We start from the raw sequence: 25,209 nt of genomic DNA, 5'->3' as shown, positions 1-25,209 counted from the left end.
TGCACAAAACCCACAGTCATTAAACTCTTTTTCTGTTTATTTTCACCAGAGAGAAACAATGTAACCCTAATCCTGCCTTTATTTCACCTTTATAAAACCCAGACACTGTCAAAAGTTTGTTTTCTTAATCTAATGTCGTATTCAAATGCATATATAACTTACTACTCTAGCTGCCTGTACAATATGCCGCTGCAAACGAATGATTGACATCCACCCACTCCAAAGCCCACTTATTTTCAATGCTTCAAGAGGCATCTCACAGCCACAACAAAACAGTACATGCCTCAGTGGGCTCTACAAAGAAGTTTCTCCCGCTTTGAAATATGAGCACAAATAAATCATTTGTTTAATTAATTAAGCAAATTAGGCAAATCCGGGGACGCCTTGGCGGATGGAGTCGGTGCCCTGGCACAAGGAGATTAATTAAGTGGATCCGTACGGGAACAGCAAGACTGACGTCGCAGTTTAATGCCCTTGTTTTGGTTAGATACAGCGATCCTTCGCATATTGTTGCGGATATCTCAACGTGAGCGACAGAGGGTGTTTGGAAGGTGCCTGTATGTTGGCTTGTATTCAACTTCGTACTGGACTATATGAATGAAAGAAAGGGAAAGACAAAAGCAAGATGGATGTTTTATGTTCATTCTTTCTTAGCCCCTTTTGCACAATTGCCACTTACCTGCCATTTTTCTACAAAATTCTGCAAACACATACAGTATATGCTGAACAGGTGCGTCGGGCACACATCTGCCTCGTTGTCTCATCCATCCCTCATTACGTACCTATCCCACCCCCCCCGGCAGGACGATATCTGCTTCCAGGCTTGATGTATGCACTCATATCTGACCATGAAAAATATGTGTCAGACTTCACGCTTTCATCTCCACGATTGGTCCACGAGCCGTCATCCATTATAGGCGCTCTGTCTCCGATTCCGTGGGGGGGTATTAAGTGGAATGAATATAAAACCCTTCCTGGAGCATTTTACATGCACAGAAACGCATGATTAATGTGCTGCTCAGGCATGGCCAGAGTGTTTGGGACATTGCTTTTTCATTGTTATTCACTGTATCCAAAACAATGACAGGGGTGCGTTTTACTTATTTTTCAACCCAGCGACAGCATCTCTGATAGAACGTTTTTTATTAATCTTGCGAGACTTTGTAGCTATACTTACACACATACAAAGGGATCACATGCAAGCCCTTACACAAGCACACACACAAACAAAAGAGGCATAACTCAACCCACACACAGCGACAAATCCCCGCTGCTCCTTAAGCGGCATTTTATCTTTGACTTTATTTCATCACGCTTGTCCAGAAATATTCCTCATTTTTCCTCAGACAAGTGTAAAATGTCAGACAGCTGGGTACGTGTTGACATACAAATAAAGACAAGAAAGGGCAGGACGCTGTGCAGCTCCAATCTGCAGACTCTTAGCTAACACGGTGTGCATTTTCCTGCACGCATGTTGTGATTATTAGATGTGAAATTTGGCATGTGTGTCAGAAAAAGAAAAGTGCTATTCCCTGTGTTTGATTCCATTCATCCGTGCACATGTGTGTGCAAGCCTGTGCCTGACTGCATATAGACAAAAGGGACTGTAGATCCCAAAGTAGGCCAGCATCCCCCCCGAGTACACATTCTCAACACTCTCAGGGAGAAACATGCACAATGACATCGTGGTGAATATTCCCACTAAAGCTTCCCCAGCTGCAGAACAATTCACTGGCAACATCTGGACGTGTCTGCTTATAGCATCAGGGTTGGGGTGGGTGTTAAATGATTGCTTTTTCTAAGTAAAACTGCCAAATTATTTACTCGGGATGTCAACCACTTCATCTGGGGTTCAAACAGACCCAAAATGCTCAAATGTGGTTCCTTTAGGGCATTAGTTACAGCAACGAAAACAATAGCTTCTAGATGGTGTCAGTTGGATGTCACTTATTCCTATGGGATCAATGTGTGATTGATTGTTGTGGTATGAGTAACAAAGCAGAATGACTGATTTAAAGGGAGGACTGTGCAGGTGTTTTTGAATGCTTCAGCTCATTTATGACAAATCATGCATGCATTGCTGCTGACCATTTTTCCAAATGGTTCAAACTGCTTTTAAGATTGATGAATGCTTTTTCCAACCCTTTCATACCAGACTGACATAAACTAAAAGCAATGGTAGGCTGGAAGGTAGGAAAATACTGTCACCGATACAGAAAACGATGGTATGCTCAGAAAACGTAATACTGCAGAAATATGAGGTAAATTAGATTTTTGGTAAATAGGCTAAAACAAGCGAAAACACAACTTACTTCCTTTAAAAAGGTACAACGTGTAATACCTAGCCACTTCAAACAAATGAGGGTCAGCATTTCACCTCTACTACTAGGTCCATACAATCTAAATTTACAGTCAGCAGTTTAAAAAACAAGCCGACTACTAACTACCAGCAGGGCAAAAGGGGAGCAGGGAGGGGAGCGTGCGGCGACTCCGGGGGACGGAGCTTCAGTTGGCGGCTGTGGTGGCTTGGATTCAGCTGGCGAAAAACCCCGGCGCCGGGAGTCACAGCGGGCTGCTGGTGCGCTGGATCTAAGCTGTGTATCGGCAGCAACAGAAAGTTTGCTGATCGCAAGGTCCGTCTCCGTCTCCTGGAGCTGCCGCACGCTCTACTACCGGCCAAGTACTGTAGTCTCCTGGCAGCAGGGAGGACGAGGCAAGGTTCGAGTAATTTTTTCTCCTTTCTGCCACGTTGGATTTAATCCCATAAACTTCTCATGGTGGACTAAGGGCAGACAGGACGCTACAGTGACTCACTATCGCCTCTCGAGGCACCAGTGGTATAACAAGACAGGATGGGCCGGGGCTAGCTGCTTAGCATGTTCATTTCAGTTGACATCTCTGCAACATAATACATAGACGTCTTTGACATAACATCAACATTGCCACTTCTTCACGTTCTGTTGATAATGTTAGTTCATTTTGTGAATGTTTTGAAATAAAATTCAGGCCATATATTACACATTGCACCTTTAATTAAACTGGCTGTCACAGAGTGTCTACGGCGGACACGTTTCAGACGCATCTCTCAGACGTCCGTCTTCTTTAAACCACCGCACATCAATCCCCCATGACACGTTCTAATTGGTTGAGGCTGACTGTCCTACAGTTAGTATTTATCCAGCCAATGGACCATCAATATGGACCTCTTTAATCCCAAGACAAGCTTAAATGCTTTTTTGTTCCGATGGTGTTTGTGGACGATAGATTTCTACGAAGTTAGAACAGTGTACACTTATAATAATAATAATGTCTGAAAGTGCAGCCAAAACGCGGCAGACAGACAGAAGATTCACATGGATAGGTCGAGAGTGTGATTGACACATCTGTTGTAGAGAGCACTTTAGAGTGAATGCTCATCAAATACAAGGTCAAGAGGTCAAAACAATAATGACCAATAACACTGACCTAACACAGGCAATCTACTATATGGTTCTCCTGTGTATGGATATGCTTGCCTGCGTGTCACTCCAAACAGCATATGCTGTAGGTTTGTGTGCTTACATATGCTTTGAAATTGTTTTTGAGTGTTACAGCAAATACTGGGATATGTTATGATATTTCTCAGAATAAAATTGTACTAAGACGTGATATATGGTAAAATAGTATTAAAAGCAAGGTAAAATGGCTATTATAAGGAACTTGGGAGAAAATGGACGCAAGACCAATGGTTAATAATCGTTGAAGGAATCTTGAAAAACTGACACATCTTGAGACCACAAGAAGTGGAACTGAAAGAAAAATGGAAAAAATGGACATTATTTTAATAAATAACGACACACCTATGTCGTGGGTGCTATCACTGCAGGAAAGTAAATATTAGTTTTCTTTCTGGTAATTAAAAAGTGTGCAAATAAGTACACAAATTAAAAAAAAAAAAAAGTATATGTTGTTATATTTTGTCAAAAATTAATTTTAATTTCAGTTCCACTTTAAAACTGCAACCTATTGGTCCTCATGGTCTGTCTGCGTGACTCTTTTGGCTGACTCACACTAAATCAGCTGCCTCATAATGCCTCAACGTCTGGTCAATAGCTCTCTAAAGAGAAATGCATGACATATTGCTGTCCCTTGACCTCTTTCTATTGAGCATTAAGGCAAAACTAACGATGCCGGAGAGCTTGCTTTCATTAGCTCTCAATGGTGAACCCGGTTGCCTCCGCCGTGCGTACATATCGCAGCACAAAAACAATCCAATTAGCTTCAAATCTCTCATTAATGGTTTTAGCCATATCAAATTAACATTGCTATGGGCTATTGCCCAACTCCCAACACTCCCTACATCTAAACCCTACTTGATTGTGACCAACCGCCCCGTCCGCGCACACACACACACACACTTCCACACACCCACAAACCACCCGACCACCACCACTGATTTCTTTTAATCAGAATTTAAATGACTTCATTTAGTTTGCCTCTGAAACAATTCGCAGAAGGCCAAAGGGAAACGCTGGAAAAACAACGGCGGTTTCCGTTTACCGAGATGTGAGAAAAGAGAATCCTTGCAGCTTAATCTTGAGATCTTAATGCATGAAATGATAAAATAAGTCTCTTTTTTTTTTTCTCTCCTTCTGCAATTATCGCTATGCTAAACATGCACCACAAAGCCGATGCGGTGTTAATGGTTCTTTGAAATTAATTTCAGCTCGTGTCCTATCGCCAGGAGAGCAAGAGACTGAGACGGGAGGAAGAGGGACGGATCTAAAAATAGATAGAAATCAGAGAAAAGGAGCAGACAAAAGAGCGCAAATAAGAAAAGTGTAGAAAGTTTCAGGGAGTTTAAGGAGTAAAAAAAAAAACTAATTAGCGAGAGGAGCTATAGACGCCCAAAAAGGAGACGGACGTAATGTCAGAGGCTTCTATTGCAGTTGGCTGACAGATTCTGGCACTTAAATAGCAAGAGGATGATACGGCGTCAAACCACGCCAGTCACAAAATGCAAGAGGTAGCCTTTGTTTTGTGCCTACATCTGCTCCACATAGACACAAACACGGACAAACACAGCTCTAATGAGCCAAACTCACCCAGAGCGGCTGGTGCGAAGAGGCTGGCGAGGACTAGCAGGCGTGCGGTCCACATGGCCTCCTCCTCTTACCGCCCGCTGCTGAAGGTCCCAGTTGAGTTCAGTCTTTTTGCTGGCGAATGCCCGAATCGGGTGCTTCCTTTATGGCACGGCTCCCTCCACTGTGCCGCTCTTCCCACAAGACCACAAGTCCTGTTGCTCTGGTGCCAGATGCCGTCCAAAATCTGTCGTGAAAAACAAAAACAAAAAAAATATATATACATGTTAGCTGAACAGAAGACTTTAAAATGAATGACTTGTTTGTTCATTTACAGGCACAATGCGTCTTTTCCAGTAAGAAACACAACAGATGGATGCACTGTTTCTTTATCATCCTCGCACGCAGTCCTTATGGCAATCGTGGGTTTTCAAGTTGTCATCAAGTGACACGCCGCAAGTTGCTCAATCTCCTGTCGGCTGATCTCATACCGGGTGTGATCAACCAAACACACTAAAACAGTGTGAACCACAAAATGTATTTTCATATATTCTGTTGTTGTTTGCTCATCAACGTGTTAACTCCCCCACCTAACCAGCAAATCACTCCCACAGAGAGACAAGGAGTGAGCGTTGACGCGCATGCTGCTTTGGGGCTTTGGCGGTATGCATGGAGTATATGACTTTGCTTGTATGTGCTCCAGACCTTGTGTGTGTTCGTGCAAGGCCCTGATGGTAATTGACATAAGAAACGTGGCAGTGTTTTCCCTTTCCTGTGGGCATGAGCCATAACTTCACAGCTTGAGTTGTTGCACCTGTGAATGTTTTTTTGCACGGCCTAAGAAAAACGACTACTGTGCTCGCGGGCTTTGCTCCAAAAATTCCAGTCAACAAGATGGCGAACCAGATCCTCTCTGAAGAGGCTGAAAGATCCAGATCTAACCCTTGACCTCCTTTAAGCTCGTGGGAGCACCGCCACCGGTGAACTCCTGACACTGGATGAAGTCATCGCTGAGCTATTGCTAGTTAACGGAAATTGAATGAACATCAAATGTGATTTATATGGTGTCGGCTTGTGACTGCTGCCGTGAGATCGACACTTAGGATGTGTCAATGTTCACAAAATGGTGCGTGAAAACTTGCAACTCCACATCCCAAAAGTGAAGTATGAATATAGAAAAACACTGTTAGATGAGGGTACTTTTTTTTGTACTATATTCTGATGAGATTCTCAGGATTATCCCCATATCATGATATTAAGGTTAAGTCAGCTTTAATGATAAGCCAATCCAAACCCCTCTATTATCCACTATCAGCCATGATCTCCCGCTGAAATATAATCTCTGCAAAATGATACGAGCCAACGAGTGCACACAATGCCGCCTTACTCTATACACAAGCACATTCCATAGTGCATTTTAATATTGCAGGGGAGTTAATTCCATTGTGGGACGCCAGAAATTCTGATACGAAAAAGGTCAAAATGTGAGCACTGCATTAAAAGGACACGGCACTGGGGAAGATGACTGACATCAACATATCAAATTATACCAACACTACTTTAAAATATCCTTTCATCAGACTTTTCACGTCCATCCCTGCATGGAGTTATGCTGCCTATGTCACAGTGACATTTCCCCTTCTCAAAATCTAGCTCTTAATACCCATGCAAAAATCCGAGATTAGAGCAATCTGATTTTTTTGGAGCAGATATTAATGGGTTTAAGAGAAGGGCAGCAAGCCTATTTCTGCATAAACAGACCATTTGGGCAATATTAAGAGGTTAAAAGTCGGTGTGCTCATCAGCAAAGTCTTAGCAGAAGGCCACGAGTGCAACAAAACTACAGCTTGAAAGAACTCGCCTGAACCACATCTACTGAGTTGTTGACTTCATTCTTTGTGTATATATATATATATATATGATGGCAGGTATTTTAAGACATTAAAGCAGCTGTGTGAAAGAGTCTATTTGATCATCCTTGTGGGTAAACAGCGCTTTTAATAAAACGCTCTGACAGCTGCGGGAGAGCTAAATTAAATATGACATCAAATCAGATGCTGTGACTCCCTTGACAAAAAAACACATTATTGCAGGAATAATCACATTTAAATACACTGTCCAAGCGGCAAATTGGACCTGAAGTTTATGTTGTAGGACATTTTCTAAATTGGAGGTACAGACTAAAAAAAAAGGAGGCACAGGCACAACATGTTGGAAATATATTTCATGGCATATGGGCTTTTCTTTTTTTTTTTTGCAGGTTTGCACCCACAGTGTCAAAAGAAAAGAAATGTGGGGAGATAGGGGCTGTTTCTATGGCGGAAGACAATGAGAATTTGTATCACCGTGTGCATGTATCTGTGTGTGTATGTGTGAGTGCGATTCCATGCGCCATATCTCACAGCACAACCGATAAAGCAGCGACTACTTGCACAGGTGTTACTTAGAAATTATCACATAAAATGAAAAACACTTCACTATCACAGTCGTTAATTTGCTCTCCAAAAAAAATAAAAATGTGTGGGCTTAGGTAGAGGAACCGCCAAAAGAACACATCATAAAATACATATTTATGAGGAGGGCTTGGACCCAGTTCAATCCGAAAAAAAAGAGAGAAGAAGAGTAAAAAAAGAAAAAAAAAAGAAAGACAGAAGCGGTAGTCCGGTATTGCCAACTCGTCTTGTATTCCAGAAGGAGCCTTATGATACATTATGGTACTGACGTTTCAAGGGTACTTACTCTGAGGGGGATTTAGGATAACTCCCTTAGATAAGTTGGCCAACATTTAGCAGCGACCGCGGCTCCTGTTCTCAGCCACATCAAGGAGACTTCATTACTGCCTCGCTGTTTCCTGCACGACGACTTTTTCTAATCAACGATGTTGTTGTTTTTTGTGATTTTTAGTGATCGTACGTGTGCCAAAGGGGCCGAGATGAAACCTGACAGACTTAATTAAATGACTTTTCTATCTAGTTACAGCAAAACAGAGCCAGGTGATATGGTAACAGGAGTAGTTGATCGGGGGGGAAATATGTCTCGCATCAATCACTTGGAGAAAAAGATGAATGTGAGGGAAAGAGCGTTGAGGGTAATGGAACCGACAGTAGCTTGATTTAAGTTGGATCTTGAAATGAAAGCTGCATTCAAGGGGCTTGGGAGTAATTGAGAGTGAAAATACTAAAGAAAATAGAGTGGATTTTTTTTTCATATGTAAATGTAAATTCAAATTATACATTCACTATGAGTGGTAATATTGCAAATGATTAAAAACACCTATGTGTAAAGGTGTTCGCACAGGATTTCAGTGTTAAAAGCTATAAGAGGAGCTTTATTACTAAAGACTTCTCGCATTCTTGACATTGATAACGCTCCTGTGCTTCTCAAATAGACCTTTTTTTTCCACGGCAGACATGAAATAGCAGGCACACACAAGTTTAATTAATGAAATTAATTAAAGGTTCCGTCCCGTTTAGTGTGGCAGAGCCTTTCCAGTGAGCCGACATGCACGATAGCAGCAGCCTGACTCAGTTTTGACCTGAATGGAACGCAGCCCTAATTAGCATCATTGGTAACACCTGTGTTTACCCCACTATTGCATGTCAAAATGGATGCTGTGAAAAAGGGTGTGTTGGGTGAGAGTCAAACGTGTCGCGTTGTAATTAGGCATGATTTGTGACTGTGCTTTATCAATGACACAACACCAGAAATAAACATTTCTCAGGAAGGCAAGCTGGAAACCAAAATAAATTCTACACAAAAACAAATGAAGAAAGTCATAATATACTGTATGGACATTTTGTTAAGGGCCATTTCCTATATTTGATATAAGCACGGTCATCCTTCTTGCTGTATATTGTCTCTGGCTGCCTTTTTCTTACTTTCTCTAACTCCTGAGTGCAAGAGGAGTTTGCCAGAAGTAAAGTACAGTATGCCAATTGTTTTACATGCTTTTTACATATACTTTTCATATTTAAATAAAACAACTAGCAGTTTACATATGAGTCACCGTCGCTCCACTGTGATTGCTGAACAGCAGCACTGCTCTGGCTCGAAAAGAACAAGCCAAATTCGGAAAAGAACGAGAGGCCGTACACAATGTGGTGATTATTGGGAGTACTTTTTTTTTACTGTGTTCATTGAAATGTCAAGTGTGATTCATGAATCCAAATGCTTTTTCCATTTCCTCATGTAATGGACTGTCAGAGCATTATGTGACAGTGTATTGTAATTTACAATAAAAGTGGTAGAGACTGAGTATTGTTGCTATGTGCGGGCGATATGCATAAACTGTTTCACCATGCTGTATGTAATTTTATATTGACTATGAATATATATCAAAATATAATCCAATAAAAGTACATGTATGGTATTACAACACACTGAAGCAAAAATGCTGTGAACCCAATATTGCCATAAAGCAGTCCTGCTTATTGATTTGTATCATTGCTCACGATACAACCACGGATATTAATATAAACGAGGTATATAAACCAGAAGACTCAGTGTATATAGTCATATGGCCCGACCGTACCTAGTACCTGGCTATTTAACAAAATGCAATAGAAATGTGTTATTTCACAGTTTAACAAATTCACTCCAAAACAAACTAATTATGACTTTAACATAACACTGCACAAAAAGCCCTATCATGAAATACATTATTCTCTTACTCTATTACCTGATATGTAGGGCTGCAACTAATGATTATTTACATTTTTTTCAATTAATCTATTTATCATTTGGCCTATAAAATGTCAGAAAATATTGAAAAATACCCATTACAATTTCATAAAGCCCAATATGTTATCAAATTGCTAATTTTTTCTGACCAATTATCCAAAACCCACAATTTATGATCACATAAAATAAAGAAAACTGACAATTGACAAGCTGGAAAATTACTGAAACAAGCAATTGATTATCAAAAAAGTTGTTTAAAAAAGTTTTTAACTAAGTTTTTCAACATATTGTTTCAGCTTTACTGATGTGATGTCATAAAAAAGGTTTCATTTCAAGCTTCTATGCATTTTTAAGTGGTACCTGAACTATTCTTGACATATCTGAAAAATCTCCTCAGATGATTCCGAACTTTTTTATTTTAAGGTCAGCTGTGACTATACATTTTAAACCTTATAAATGATACGGATTTCAACATAAATGGTGAGATAGCAATCACGATGATGCACTTCACCACCTTAGGGCATTTCTCCATCTGTCACTTCCTGACCTGAGGAAACCAAAGATGATTCTCATTAATGCAGACGCATTCCATACAATGCCTCTGCAACAAAGTGAAACTGGATCGCCAGTGTTATCTGATTGGGGACATACTAAGTATGATGTTACTAGTCACGCCTGCTTGAAGCCCTCCCACGTAACACTATGTAATGAAGTGGGATCGTGTTGCTGGGTTAAATACCATATCTCAGATTTTCAACTGTTTCATGTCCAGATGCTTATCACACCGGCGGGGAGGGCTTGGTAATTTTTATGAGACAGACAGTGTGTTCATGCAAATGAAGTGTCTCATATAAAATGAATATTAATCAAGCACACTGTCTGCATACAGTTTGATTGATGAGCACTCACTCGGAAATCTGAGGAGATGAGCTGAGATGATTAAAAATCGAGATGGTCCTTTTTGCTTCTAGAGTTAAAGAGGATTTTTTCCACTTGGTTGGGCTTCCAAACCTCGCTGATGGTTTAAAATTGAGCGGTCAATGTTAGAACACTAAACACAGCAGAAAATGTCAAAATCATGCTTTCTAATGCGAGTTGAAAGGTGTGAAAAAACTGAAGGTAAATGGAGAGTGCTCTTTTTTAAGGCACCGTGCGCATCCCTGGAGCTTGACAACGTGAGCAGCAAGGCATTCACTCATACAATTGGTTTTCCACGAGGGACCCAAACACAGCTAGCCAGTGACAGGCAGATAATGGCGCTAACTTTAGCCTGCACAGTCTCTGAATGGTCCTATATGATAGGCTTGTTGAGTGTGACTGATGGCTTGGGTTAAGTAATGGGACCATTCCTCCTCCCTTCTATGTGCACAAAGGCATCGCAACCCCTCCTGACACACAAAACACTTCCCCAACTACAAGACAATGGAAACACGATCCATTAGAGGAAATTACTTACGACACACAATAAAAGAACCTAGCTGCAAAACAAATAAAACAAATTACCATTACAAATATTTAACAGTACACAAGCATACAAAAGGGGGTGGGTTACATTCCCACAAGGGAGGGATATAAAAGCACATAGGCCTGAGCGGACGTACAGTTTGGGTGAATAAATGCAGATAGATGCATCGTTTCAAAGCAGGACAAATCTGCCTTGAGACAGTTCTCCATTATAATGCAAAGCTCATCCATTCTCCACGTCTTCCTTCTTTATATCGTCCCTCTCTCTCAGCATATCTCGCCTAATGCAGCACAAATGGATCCCAAACAAAGAGGCTGGGGTAATAGGCAGGAAAGGAGAGAGAGAGGGATGGACTATCAAGAAGTGGGATGAAGGGAGGAATGTAAAGACTGAGGATGCAGGATAAGACGGTGGGAGGACAGAGAGAGAGAGAGAGAAAAGGAAACCATTGACATAAATGGGAAAGATGGATGAAACGGATTCATAGATGAATAAAAAAAAAAACAGAAAATAGAAAGAGATGAAGATGTGTATGAGCTGATATTTGAAGGTCATGAATTGCAGTGAGTGAATCCAACGTACAGCCTTCAATTCAGCTGCTGTTGCTATAGTGCAGGGGTATTCAATTAAAATTCAAAGACGTCCAGGTACTCAAATTTCTTCCCAGCAAAGGTCTGAATCAATAATGTCTAAAGTGCGTCCTATAGCCAACACCTACGCCTATCAAATAAAATCAACAATGTGCATTTCCATATCATTTTCACAGTGGTAAGATGTAACTAAGTATGTTTACTCAAGTATAATTTTGAGGTATTCGTACTTGAGTATTTCTATTTCCTTCTACTTTATACTTCCACTTCACTACATTTTGGAAGCCAATATTGTACTTTTTACCCAACTGCATTTATTACTTTGGAGATTCAGATTATTAATATAAAATATAAATCAACTAATTAATGATGATGTATTATTATGGAAGAAGCTACCCGTCAAGTACATAAAGAAATTAAAATTAACTCCAGCTTTACCAGCTGCAAAATTAAAGTGCAAAATTAAAGTGCTGCACAACTCGCAATATCATATTGCCACTTGTGCAATTGTGTTCATAGTCTGTTTATTGTCAATACTGTGTATATTGTTCCTATTTTATGATTTTTTTAATATTTCCCCTTGTTTATATTGTTCCTATTTTTATATTTCCTTATATTTAAATTGTTCATATTTTATGTCTGTCTACTTTTGTTTTTCTTTTTTTACTGTATTGTATCTTGCTTTTGGTTTTTACTGATGCTTCTTGTTTTCTGCACTATCCCCTTTGCTGCTGTACACTGCACATTTCCCCACTGTGGCACTAATAAAGGAAAATCTTATCTTATCTTAAACAAACTGTAAACAATCGATTTGATTGGCTCAGTTGAGTGAAGCTACTGCCGTATTGACTGGATCAGAGGCGCTAAAGCAACACATCGTGAAGATGCTTATTTATTCTCATTAATGGATCAGAAATTGTTCACGGGTCTGGATAGAGCCATCACTAAGTCCGGGTCCTGACTGCGGTCTGCCATTTGGAGATGCTCACTGTAGTGGCTCAGGTAGACAGGTTACCATGACAACCTAACCTGTTGGCCATCAATCACCTACCAGGAACAATTGGCACGCTGTGCCCACAAACACTGCAAGTCATTATGTGGCATTGGCCAGGCTTGATTTTGGATGTGAGCCCCAAGGCGGCACATTACATGACTGCAAAGGCCTAAACTGCATCGTATGTACCAACAAACAAACAAAGAGATATGGTGTATAGATTTGAAACACTGTGACCTCAAAGGAAATCCCATGCACTGTATGGATTTCTTCTTACACAGCGGCATCAATATATTGCAAATGAATTATGCTGACAAAAGCAATTTTCCAAGATACAAGTTGACTATATTGGCAGGGTTATGGGTATGATGGATATGTGGGGAAAAAACATGACCTCTCCTGCCACAGTATTATCATTTTTAGCCATGTTAGCGGCATAGCTCTAGGGATGGCAATGTCTGTCTGTCTGTCGATCCACCACTTTGGTCCAGACTGAAATTTTGTGGCCGGTTTGCCATGAAATTTACATTAAATTGTGCAGATATTCATGGTGTTCACAGGATGATTCCTAATAAAGTGTGATAATATGGTCCCATTACTTTTCAACTAGCTCCACCAGCAAAGTTTTCACTTATCCAGTGGAGTATCTCAACATCTACTGGGTAGATTGGCACAAAATTGTGTGCAGACCTTCATGGTTCCCAGACAATGTATCCTAAGGACTTTGTCAATCCATAATTTTTCCTCTAGCACTAACGTTAGGTTTATATTTGTGTTTTTAAGTGAAATGTCTCAATTATTGAATGGATTTCCATGACATTTAATACAAACACTGAATGAGCTGATAATTGGCTCTTTCTGATTGGCTAACAAAATGCCCGTGCGTCTAATACAACCCACTGTGCTGTTTACAAAATGGACAACATATGAGGACAGCTGCAAACCACACGAAGCACCGTCACCACAAGCTCTAAAGCGCGCACAGAAACACAATACAGGTCACACCCTTTCACACGAGAAACAAAGCCCAACCAGACCATTTTTCTAATTACAGCTATCATTTCTCAGCACGGCCTGAACTTGGCGGAGCCACGTTTGGAGGGCATCTGCTCAGAAACCGCCTCCATTTATTTTCTTTTTTTTTTATTTGTATTTGACTTTTTCAGGTCTCAATTTGTATTCCCTCTAACTGCATTTGCATAATTTTCCAATAGACACTTCATTCCCTGCCAGATTTGAAAAGAGAGAAAAAAAATCACTCACACACACACAAACAACAACAGCAATTTCAGCTCAGCCTCTGGATCGGGGTTACAGCAAATTCCAATGTCAATAACACTGATCCCAATGGCGCATGCATTTCAATATCTGATGCTGAGCCAAGTGCACGGAAATATAATAAAATCTTAAAACATGATATGCAGAGCAACCCTGGCCGGGCAAAATGTGATGCACATTTTCAACAAGTACATTATGTATCAAGCTGCGTGCACTCGATACAGACTTGATTACAATGTTAATTCTCCCTTCCATCTGGTCCTGCATGTCTGTGTTAGTGTTTTCTGACCACAAATCGCTACGCTGTGTCTAGGTGGCGTAATGATTGCAGCATGAATGTTACCAGTGGCAAGAATATGTTGTAAATGGTCTGGAAATGAGAGGTACGACTGTGTCACGAGCAACCACAGTGGTCACGACCACAGGGAATTCAAATGGGTTCCACCTGGACTCCACTCACAGCTCAATTAGAGGCAGAGCGGGAGAGGAAGAGGAGGGGGGGAGAGAAAGAAAGAAACTAAAAGATCCAGTGGTTTGAGCACAGGTGTGTGTAAATATACTTATGTATCCATCAATGTCCGCTAAATGTTCAATTCATATATATAAATGACAAACTGGAAATACGTTAACAAAGAAAGCAGGGAGGGAAGTCAGAAACTCAGAAAACCAATGTAGCAATTTAGATTGTTGGCTGTAGCAGCAAATCCCTTCAATATGTTGAGGAAAGGGTGTTTTTTATTGCTCATGAGTTCAACTTTGTATTAGTACCAAATTGAATGTAGTATTTCTTCTTTATAAAGTTACATAATCTCACTTAAAATTACAGAAAATTAGATTTTTTTTTAACCGAATCCAGCATTCCCTCTCACTCTAGATTAGTCTCATTGAGATCATTTTACCCTTACATGACATAACATTTCAAATATGTTTCCAAAAGCTATCTTAACATAATGAGTTGCTCCCTGTGAGTAACATGGTGACAGTATAATTTGTGAACAGAATAGATTCACTGCTACACAGCAAAAACTCGAAGGGCCCTTTTTTATTGAGGCTTAACTGTTGACATTTCAGCCAGAACATCTTTTGTTAGAACCTGCTCAGCCTGTTATTGTGTGAAATGCCCTGGCCCTAGCAAAAATACCTGAATGTGCAAATATCAATATGAAAGTGTGAACAAATAATCGATGCGGCGATATATTGTGGTTGTGTTTTGTTGCGAGACATTATTGATTCACTGGCGGTACTACTGGAATACATTCTTTTGTGATCATTTCTTTGTCCGGCTTTTTACCGCTGAAATTGAAAGTACTTCAACACAAAGTGAGGGAAAATACATTATATGAATAAATCTGGCTTTTTAGAAAATGTATATTTTGTTTTGCAATACATAGTGCAGTCCTATAGCTGTACCATCTTTATTTCTTGTACTGTGAGTTAACCTTTGCTCCCAACCCTTTAAAGTGTGAATGTTGGTCTACATTCAACAACTTATTCTCTGCACTGCTTTGACCTGAATGAGAATAAATCAGCCTGAATGGAAAAAACTGACTTACAATAGTCTTTAAATGTAGCACATCTATATAAAAGACTCAAACATGACATTAAGGATGAAAGATGTAGGGGGAAAAAAACAGCTCAAACACTCCAACCGCTAGTCAACAATAGCCCATTTCCTTGTTGAATGAGACTTTCTCATTCACCTGGTATTTAAAAGGTAAATAATCGTCCAAACATGGTTGACACAAGGGTCAGGGGTCATCGCGGTGAATTGCTTTTTAGGCTCCTTTTGTGTTGTCTAGCAGCTTTTAGAAAACGCAGGCTGAAATGTGAGAGAGCTTGTCTTGTCAAGACCTCAGTGACCCGGCTTTGGAGTGATCGATTAGCGGGCAAGAACAAACTTGTGAATGTCTGATGGAACGCTTTGGGGCTGACTTTTAAACTAAAAACTGAAAAGTTCAAAAGTAGAGGCAGATTGTGGATGATACTACGAGGGTATTCAGAGGAATATAAGTAAAATTGTCTTTATTTGGAACTGTTTTTTGTTGTTGATATTTACACGCTTCACAGTCAACCCACGCAGGCCGCTGTGAAAAGAAACAACCTGGAGTACGCTGACAAACAGCTGCCAGCCCGGCCGAGATCCTATGAACCATTTCCGAATCATTATGGTTCAGGTCACACCGAGAAGCCCTCATAGTTGCCAACACTTCTTCCTCCTGTCTATCCCCGAGTCCAACTTATCACACAATGCTCAGAGATAATCATCTATAATTGGGCATTTTGTTTTTTCCGAGCCACAGGGAAGGAGTGCCTGCAGAGGAACGTATGGAAGGAGTGTGGAGAGAGCCTGCGGGGCTGTGGGGTCCATCAGCCCCTCAGTCAGACTAGTATAGAATAGAGTTTGATGAAAGTCTGATTGGTCTGGGCAAACATCCTCATGGGGTATGTCTCCGGACAAAGAGAGCAATACTCTCCTCTCTTGTCGAGGCAAATGCTCTCAGGTCTGACAAATCACGGCTGGTCTCGAGGTGCCTGGTCTTACCATGAGTTCTAAAACCTGATGAGATAGCTGGGGCCCCCGGGGTTATATCAACCTCGATCTAAATGTCGACTGAATTTCAAGTAAGCCCCTTCTTCTTCATCTTGATATACTTTTCTCCTACAGCCCACCGAGTACATTATATTCACTATAAGTGAACACAAAAGAAAAAGTGAGACATGAGATTTGCAGCAGCATTGCATAAACGCCAACTAATGCAGTCCTCCTTGTGTAATAGACTCAGCAGCATGGATACTCATGCTGAGCTATTCAGAAAAAAAAGCCATTTAGGATGTACTGGTTTAATTTCACTAGATGCTGACTAATTCTAATTAAGTCATTATAGACTTACTTTGAAGTACAAATCTGCAAACACGAGGGATTTAATGAAGTGAATTGGGGACCACAAAGAGGGAATCGCATTGACACCATGTTGATGCTATCGACGGTTGTTCTATCCGCTTTGTGTGTGTGAGCGTGAGGGGGAGGGGAGGCGAATTAGTTCGATGTTTTACGTGTCAAATCGGAGCATGAGCGGAGGGTACCTGCAGTACACAGTGGGAGGAGAGGACATTCTGTGACCTGTGTGTGTGTGTGTGTGTGTGTTGCCTTTGTGTTTTCATGCACTCGGACACACTTTGGATAGTGGCATGAAAACACACACACAAATCCGCTGACCTTGCCCTGTGTCTCTTGGCTGAGCAGTAGAATGTGTTTGGGTTGGACTCAGCAGGCAACCTTTCTAAATCTAAAAGCGGAGGTCTCCCGGGGTGAGGCAGCCACACAATGGTCGGGGATAGTTAGCGAATGTCAAAGTACAGGAACAGACTGTAAACCACTGCTTTTACGCTGCTGTGATTGGGGCTTACACACATGTAACACACACATTAGACTGCTGTACAGACTGGTGCATTGGGCAGGCTTTTAGAGGACAATACCGATTCAAATAAAAGGGTTTGTGTATTTGGACCTGGAAGGCCAAACAATTGCGGTATGATTGGACTGGTAAGCATAATAATAGGGTTTGCACCAATATTCCTCTGTAGAAAATGTAATATTGTGTGTTAGTTGGCGGCTGGGATTCACCGTGGAAGACAAAGCAAGTGTATACACTTACTCTATGACAAATACTCCCTCAAAATCTCAACCTCCTGCACCTGCTTCCTCTTTCTTCATTGCTCTAAAACACACTTTAATTGACATAGCATAGAATCATCACAACTTGTGACCCAGGTCCAAGTCCTAATTGCACTCTGGTGTAATGTTATTCGTCCACTTATGCCTTGGCCACAAACACCATTTTGCCCTCTCCACACAGTGGATGAAAGCGAGGAAGTCGGTAATTGCTTTTGACTTTCTAGAGTACAGCAACCCAAAATATGTGGAGATTTCGCAGACCCACTCAGAGCACAGTCTTTTTAATGAGATTGCCTCCTATTTATGCCGACGGGATAACTAAAAGACTCTCGTTGATGGCATTGGCCTTTTCCCAATCAATATTGAGCGTATCAATGCTGGGAGGTCTCTGGAAGCAACCTGTATTTAATTTGGCCAAAAAGATTGGCCCATACGATTTTAAAGAGAAGTCCTCCAGCTAGTTTTTTTATGCCAAAGTCATGGATTTCTTAAACCAATTAACAATCTTTATAGTGTCTTTGCAGACAGATTAGATTAATGGATACATTTTTATATTGTGATCTAGCGATGTGGCTCAGGGGATGGAAATGTCGGTCTGTCGCTTTGTTAACCATTTTGGTCCAGGCTGAAATATCTCACCAACTGTAGGATGGTTCACATTGACATCTTCTACAACACATTCATGGTTCCCCGAGGGGGGATATCTGCTAAATGAATGACATTCCCATCAGCCTCAGCTGCACTTTGTGTTTGGTGCTAACTAGCAAATGTTAGCATTCTAACCCACTGAACAAAGAGGGTGAACGTGGTAACACAACATATCGTCATACAACATATCGTCATACAACATATCGTCATACAACGTATCGTCATACAACGTATCGTCATACAAAGTATCCTCATACAATGGTTCGTATGATATCTTACGAAAAGTTATTCCTAATTTTTCTTGAGTTTTCTAACGAAGGTCCAGCAACACGTGTCAATTTCTGCTTGTTGCACTTATACAGTATTTTCAAAATAACCTTCCTTCTTCACAGGAAACAACATGGTTAGGTTTAGGCAACAAAACTACTTAGTTAGATTTAGGAAAAGATTGTGGTTTGGATTAAAATAACTCAGTAAGTGGCGTAACTTTAGTTTAGTTACGTGACAAATAAATCAACATTGACTTCTGGTCTCACGAACACCGGTCTCCTGGGCGAAAGTTCTGTGTTTTTTGAGCCACCCATCTACCTCGACCTCCTCCCTATGCGTTTGTTGCTCTTTATACTTCCTGGTTCACGATTACGTAGATTACATATGTATTGATTTTGTGGGATGTATATGAATTACAGTGCTTCACTTTCCGTAGGTATCGGAGCATTTAGCTCTAAGCAACGCTATACCTGAGTACAGTTGGACAAAAATGCGATGCCATAATGCACATCTGCCTTCCCATTTCTTTTAAATTCAGTCAATTTTAGGATTGTGTACTGAGTCATGGCGTCGCCAATCTCATGGTGGCTCTTTTTGCATCACTGATTATCCTCTTTGATCCAAAACCTCTCAGACAGAACTACATTGACTCCCTTTCTGGGGAGTCCTGTCAGCCACCTCTATCCCATAATTACAGTGGGGTTCCCAAAGCTCTAGTGAAGGAGACTTTCCACCCCCTCCCCCCCTGCCCCCCCCCCCCCCCCCCATCCTTTCTGATTTCATTCTCCTCATTTCATTTTTGCATCAATCCGACGCTGGAATGTTTTTCAACCTGCACAACAGGCCATCAGGAGTATGTGGGGGACCACCTTTAAAGCAAACTTTGAAACTCTATCCTACCCGCTACCCATTTGCAATACACCCCCACCCTGATTCCCCAACAAAGTCAGCCAAAGAAAAGGAGATTTTTTTTCTTTACTTTTATATCACGAGTGCAGGGGAGTCTATTTCAATGCCAGAGTCTTTCTTTTGACTTGGATACGGAGCAAAGAGGGGTCTCTGGGACTCTCCATGAGTCTGGCATGTAATTCCTGGACCAGTTGGTTTCAGCACAGAAAAAGGGGGAGTCTGGGATGGGGGGAGCGGTGGTCTCTATTCTGACAGACGTCCAATATACACAGCTGATGCCTCGGGCTGGCAAAGTCTAATAGCATCATCTGTGCGAGACAGTACTGGTGAATCTTATATTTATTATCCAATATGTCCATAGGGAGCGGTGGAAATAATGCAACAGCAGCCAACACCACAATGCTCATGTCATTTCAGAATGGAAATAGTTAGGCAACTCTTGGCATACAAATTGACAAATGAGGAAAATGCCTCACAACTAGCATAATTATGGTGGTCTCTGATTAACAGATGACTTAGGACTCCCAGTACAGGGGCTGCCTTTCCTCTAAAAATCTGCTACCATCTTGAGGTTGAGAGGCTTCATCAAATTTGATGGATACTTGCAAAATGAGATTGAAAAATGAGTAATGTGATGCAGCCAATGGGGAGAGTTAAATCCATGTGAATGGTAGACCTGGCTCACATCAGTTTAAAAATTCAAATGGTATAGCCTTGTTTGGGACTATATATCAGTGGGCCTTTTTTTTCTTGGGAGGTTTCCTTCTGTGTGGTCGTGTGTAATTCACTGCAAACATTAAGAGTCATTAAAACATTAAGAGCCAGGAAAAAAACCTCAATGCCAAGCTGTAGTACCATATTTTTAAAATGCACATGTGCTTTATTAGTCAGCGCATTTAGATTAACCTAAGTCTGGTGATATTCAATATTTTTTTCTTACTGTCAAAGATCGCATGAGAACAATGGTGTGATCCTACTAACAAGTGTTGTCTATGCGGCAAAAGCCTGATATAGTTCATTCATCTGTGCCATAGAGCTCCATTGTTGCGCTATAGGTGACATGTTATTTGAGTCACCATCCTGCATGCCGTCAATACTCAGTATAGCACCAGATGTGTATTAATCCACACCATTTACTCCTGTTTGAGTAACATTTGCTAAAAAACTACCATGCCCAGCTGTTTTAGGAAATAACTTAATTTAATTATGTATTTGTGAATATCTTTCAAAGATATACATATTCAGTAAAAACAAATATGCCAGTTTTTTATTGTCTTTCTGCTGTAACCTCATATGTTAAACATCATGTAAATAGGGAACCTGCAGTTTCCTTAATCAGTTTAAGGGATTAGTTTAATTAAGGGATTAAACTTTGTTTGCACATCAAGATTTTGGTGGACAAATCAGATTTTTTTGGCCTTGTGTACGCTTGTAAAATACAGCTGTGACAGCTGCGCTGCGAGGTGAATCAAAAGATCATTACTTTCAGTCATGCGCCTGCCAAATAAATAAATGGAAGGTCTGACTAAAGTAAAAGTAACACTAGATCATTTGTATAAATCAGACACGTTCACAGAATAATGAAAAACTGTCACTGTGCTTTCAGTCCAAATGCTCAAATAGAAGCGTCCTCTGAGGCATCGCTACTAACAATAACAATTTGCTTGCTTCACATCAAATATATGGCACCGGGGTCTGAGAGAAATCGGATTTCTGGCCATGTACATGTGATCATTATGGTAAAAATGTTCTCCGATTTCCTGTCTGCATGCCTGATTTCCCTTAATAACCTGGACTCTTATGTGTATGTAAATGGGAGATGAGTTTCACCACTGGTTCAGCTCTGGCACCTCCTACCACAACACATCCTGATGCCATCTTACTCGGGAGGCTGAATTTTTAAACAGCCCTATCATTGAGAATCATGCCTTTCATCCTTTTTGACACATCACAGCGACTGAGTCTCTGAGGTGATTGATGATGGCAACATGTACTGCTGTGCTCCTGTTTTCTGTTGTCTAAAAATGTGTAAAGAAAAAAGCCCAAGAGCGTGAATTGCAATCGTTTCTGCTCCAGTCGCCGCAGCCTTATCTGCATATAGGCGCCCGTCTGCTTTGACCTCGCATACTGCCCAGAGCTGAATCAGACATCAGCCAAAACACATTCCCAGTATGTGTCTATTCCCCACAGCACGCTCGCACTGTGTGTCAGCCGTAATGCGAACATTACAAGGATTTCTCTTAATCATCATAATGGAAAATAAGGTTCACAAAAGGCTAATGCAATTCTAGGACAGGGTGAAGATAATTTAACTACTTTCAAATAATAAACAGCGCAATAAAGCAGATGTAATGTCAGAGGACAATGTCAATTGCTATGTACAGTTGACTGTGAGAGCCTGATTCAGACCACAGTAACAGTTGGTTTCATTGCCCTTTTCCCCACTGATGTGTTACAAAATTGAGCCAGTGACATTTCTTTTCTTATTACTTTTCTTACTTTGATACAGTATTTCTCAGCATTGCCTTTAAATACCACATGGCCTTAATTTAATTTTGGTGAGGACAACAGCACACGAGATATGCACCCAACTTCCCCAGCAGACATTCTGTCAAACGCAGAGACTCGTCACCAGGATGGAAAAGGGCACATGTTAAGTGGAGTGACACAGAGAAATGTCCTCTGTTCAGTCTGACTCTGCAAATCATTATTCAGATTGAAGCACACCTCAGCGATCCAGGCCTGTATCCATGCACTAATGCCCGCCGCAAATGGCCCCAATAACTCAGTGCATTTGAGCGATTTCCTCCGTACAAGCTGATGCTGACAGTTTCTTTGACGATCCCTTAAAAATTCAAATGACTTGCGTGAGACGAAGCGGTGTGTTTGAGCTCGGGGAAGACGGCGAGCTGAAGACAGTTCGTGCCACAAATGTGCACTGTAAGCATTCATTCAGATTTAGTGGACCAAAGTGATTATGATTTTATGACAGCTTTTATTAAAATTTCCTTAACTGTAATGTCGCAGGTTCAGGTATTTTGACATAGCAATTGATGCTGCATGTGATGTGTCTTGTTTTTAGTATTATGTAAATATTTCTTATCATGTCAGTGATATACACCTGATGCATATACACTGCATACACCTGTCCAATCAAAGCTTTAGCAACCGTAACTAAGCAAAAAAAAATGTGGAGGGTGGGTGGCTTTTTTTCCTAGCCCTTCCAAAACACAAAGAAAAAGCACAAGAACAGATTAAATGGCGTGTTTATCGAACATAAGCTATAGTGGAAAGTAGCAGCGAGCATGTCTCCAAATCTCGAGCAGTATCCAGGTGCCTGGTAGTGGCAAGAACAGGAAAAACAAAGCACGGGCCCTCTCAGATAAAGGGTCTTTCTTTGTTTATTGCTACGGTTTCAGCTACTGTATAAGCCATCATCAGCGTAATCGCTCTCGCAGTAATGCCAATTTCAAACACACAGGTGAGGCACAAACACCGATCGAGAAAGAGGATTACATAATACGATTCATCTGTGGGTGCACCGGCAGGAAATTACCTCTCTAATCTCTAATAGATATGCAGTAGCTACATCTGAGAGTGCCGGTGTTTTATTTGTTCTATCTACTGTAAGCTGCAATCATTAACACGCTCGGCTAACTAGCATTCTACCTACCTACCCAAGTGTTACTGCCAAGGAGCATGTTATTAATTAACCACGCTAGCTTGTGGGGTCACTGGCTAAGAACAGTCAAATGTTACATGTTCCTTATCGTACTATTACTACTCGGACCAACTAGCTATAAACCATAACAGAAGAACAATTCTGTTTTATCTCCACATCTACATGAATCATCAACTGACTCCTACAGAGGCATGTCAGCACTGTGCAGCTGTAATCAAAACACACAAGGCAATACATGCCTAAGTGAAAGTATGTCTTCATTCACATGCACCACACCACGTCAACAGCAAGACGTACACATTAAACACCAGGGCAACGGTCATTAGGGCCGAGGTCTGAAGGGTGGCTCACGTTTCATGCTAAATTGAGTGTGAGAAGCATGAATGCACATCTGTGTTCATATGGAGCTTGTGCACGACAGGAAACAAGAGTTAAACGCATACCTCAAGTCAGTGCAAAAAGCATTGACGGATAAACTCTGAGCAATGAGTCAGACTTGATAGTTCCCAATAAATAAACACGGAAATGCCCTGCGGGTCAAGGGAAAAAAAGAAAAAAGGAAAAAAAAACACTGGCTTTTAAATTTTAATAATGTGTCATATTTGAACGATTGAAAATGAAATTATTTAGCGCCTGCAGTCTTTCACGGCGCTCCTTTATTATACTTCTGCAAAGCAATTTATCCGTTATTGCTTTCTAATAGGGCAACATATCCTGGGTCACATCTTCAAACAGCTAGGGGGGAAAAAAATGAAGACGTTGTAGTGTATTAGCAGAGACAAGGCGTCGCAGTTTGTGGGTGTTAAATTGCCTAAATATGCATATAATGTTCCGTTTACGGTGTGAAGCTTTGCCCTTCCGCTAAATGAATTATAAATACAACGGACCTCGTGCAAGTGTGAAAAATGAAGCACTGAGCACTTAAATGATTGTAGTTTGAGGGTTCAGAGTGTTATACGGCATCATATCCACTTTCAGAAGCGTTGTCTGTAAACTGATGGATAAACTCAAGCTAGCTGAAATAAAGAGACATACTTGTCAGAAAAATATCCCTGGTATTTTAAAGTTTCTTCCTCCTAAAGAGAAAAAGTTACACATTGCCTCACCCCTGCTTGGTACACTCTGTGTGGATATATAACTGATAGAATTGTTTATCGTGAAGTGAAACTCACTAAGAAATACAGTTGAGTATTCAGCGTCCTCCATCACTGTCTCCACACAAGTTCTTATAAGCTGTAATAAATGGTCTAGCTCAAATCTGACAACACAATAGATGGCATAGAGTAAGTGGGATATCAGACAAGTCCGTCCACGACCAAATGTTATTCTTTGTTAATATGTATGTATTCAAATTCACACAGCTCTGGAGGTCATGTTTATGAAGTGAGACGTATCTGATGTATTTGTCTGGTAATCCTGAAATCTTGGCAAAAAATCCGGGCTAAAGTAAAGTAATATATCCCGTGAGTCCCCTAACCAAGTGAAGCACATCGATCTGTTTTCCTTCCGAAAAAAAAGAAGAGAGATTGGGAAAGAACACTACGAGCGAGCCATTTTCAAAATATTTCTGCATCGTTACCCTCAATTTGTCTGTGCGGAGTCAAGCGGTTATTAAGCACAGTCAAAGTCACTGAATTGGTCTTTTATTTATTCCCCCAGACACATCTTTTTGAAGGTCAAAGGGCAAACTTGCTGTCGAACAGCCTTTTTAAGAACGTGTTCCTCCCACAGCTGTACTTTTTTTGTCATCTCCGCGGCAGTTACCATGCAAATAACACACTCCGCTGGGTTATTGATTGGTTCCACAGACGTAAACAGCAGGTTTAAATGGAAATGTCTGCATGGAGAGAAAAGTAATGTGATCTGATGAGCTCGGTCCGCATGGAAGCAGAGCCCCATTTAATGTGTCTTTAAATCATTACTGAAATGACTGTGTAGCAACAACATAGAGTATATC

At 40.8% G+C, this 25,209-nt stretch overlaps 1 protein-coding gene across 14 annotated transcripts in view; it reads right to left on the bottom strand.

Moving 5' to 3' along the window:
* LOC141761153 (adhesion G protein-coupled receptor L3) overlaps positions 1-25,209 on the bottom strand; it is a 234,608-nt gene that overhangs the window by 166,465 nt on the left and 42,934 nt on the right. For all 14 annotated transcript variants that reach the window (XM_074624445.1, XM_074624447.1, XM_074624434.1 and 11 more), the window contains exon 3: positions 5,085-5,307. In XM_074624445.1, coding sequence (XP_074480546.1) covers positions 5,085-5,139 — 55 coding nt within the window. In that variant the 5' untranslated portion in view covers positions 5,140-5,307. The remainder of the gene's footprint in view (positions 1-5,084; positions 5,308-25,209) is intronic.

Source organism: Sebastes fasciatus, chromosome 22, assembly GCF_043250625.1.
Source record: "Sebastes fasciatus isolate fSebFas1 chromosome 22, fSebFas1.pri, whole genome shotgun sequence".
NCBI lineage: Eukaryota > Metazoa > Chordata > Actinopteri > Perciformes > Sebastidae > Sebastes > Sebastes fasciatus.
Note: the sequence above shows the minus strand (reverse complement) of the source record. Positions and strands in the feature narration are given on the sequence as shown.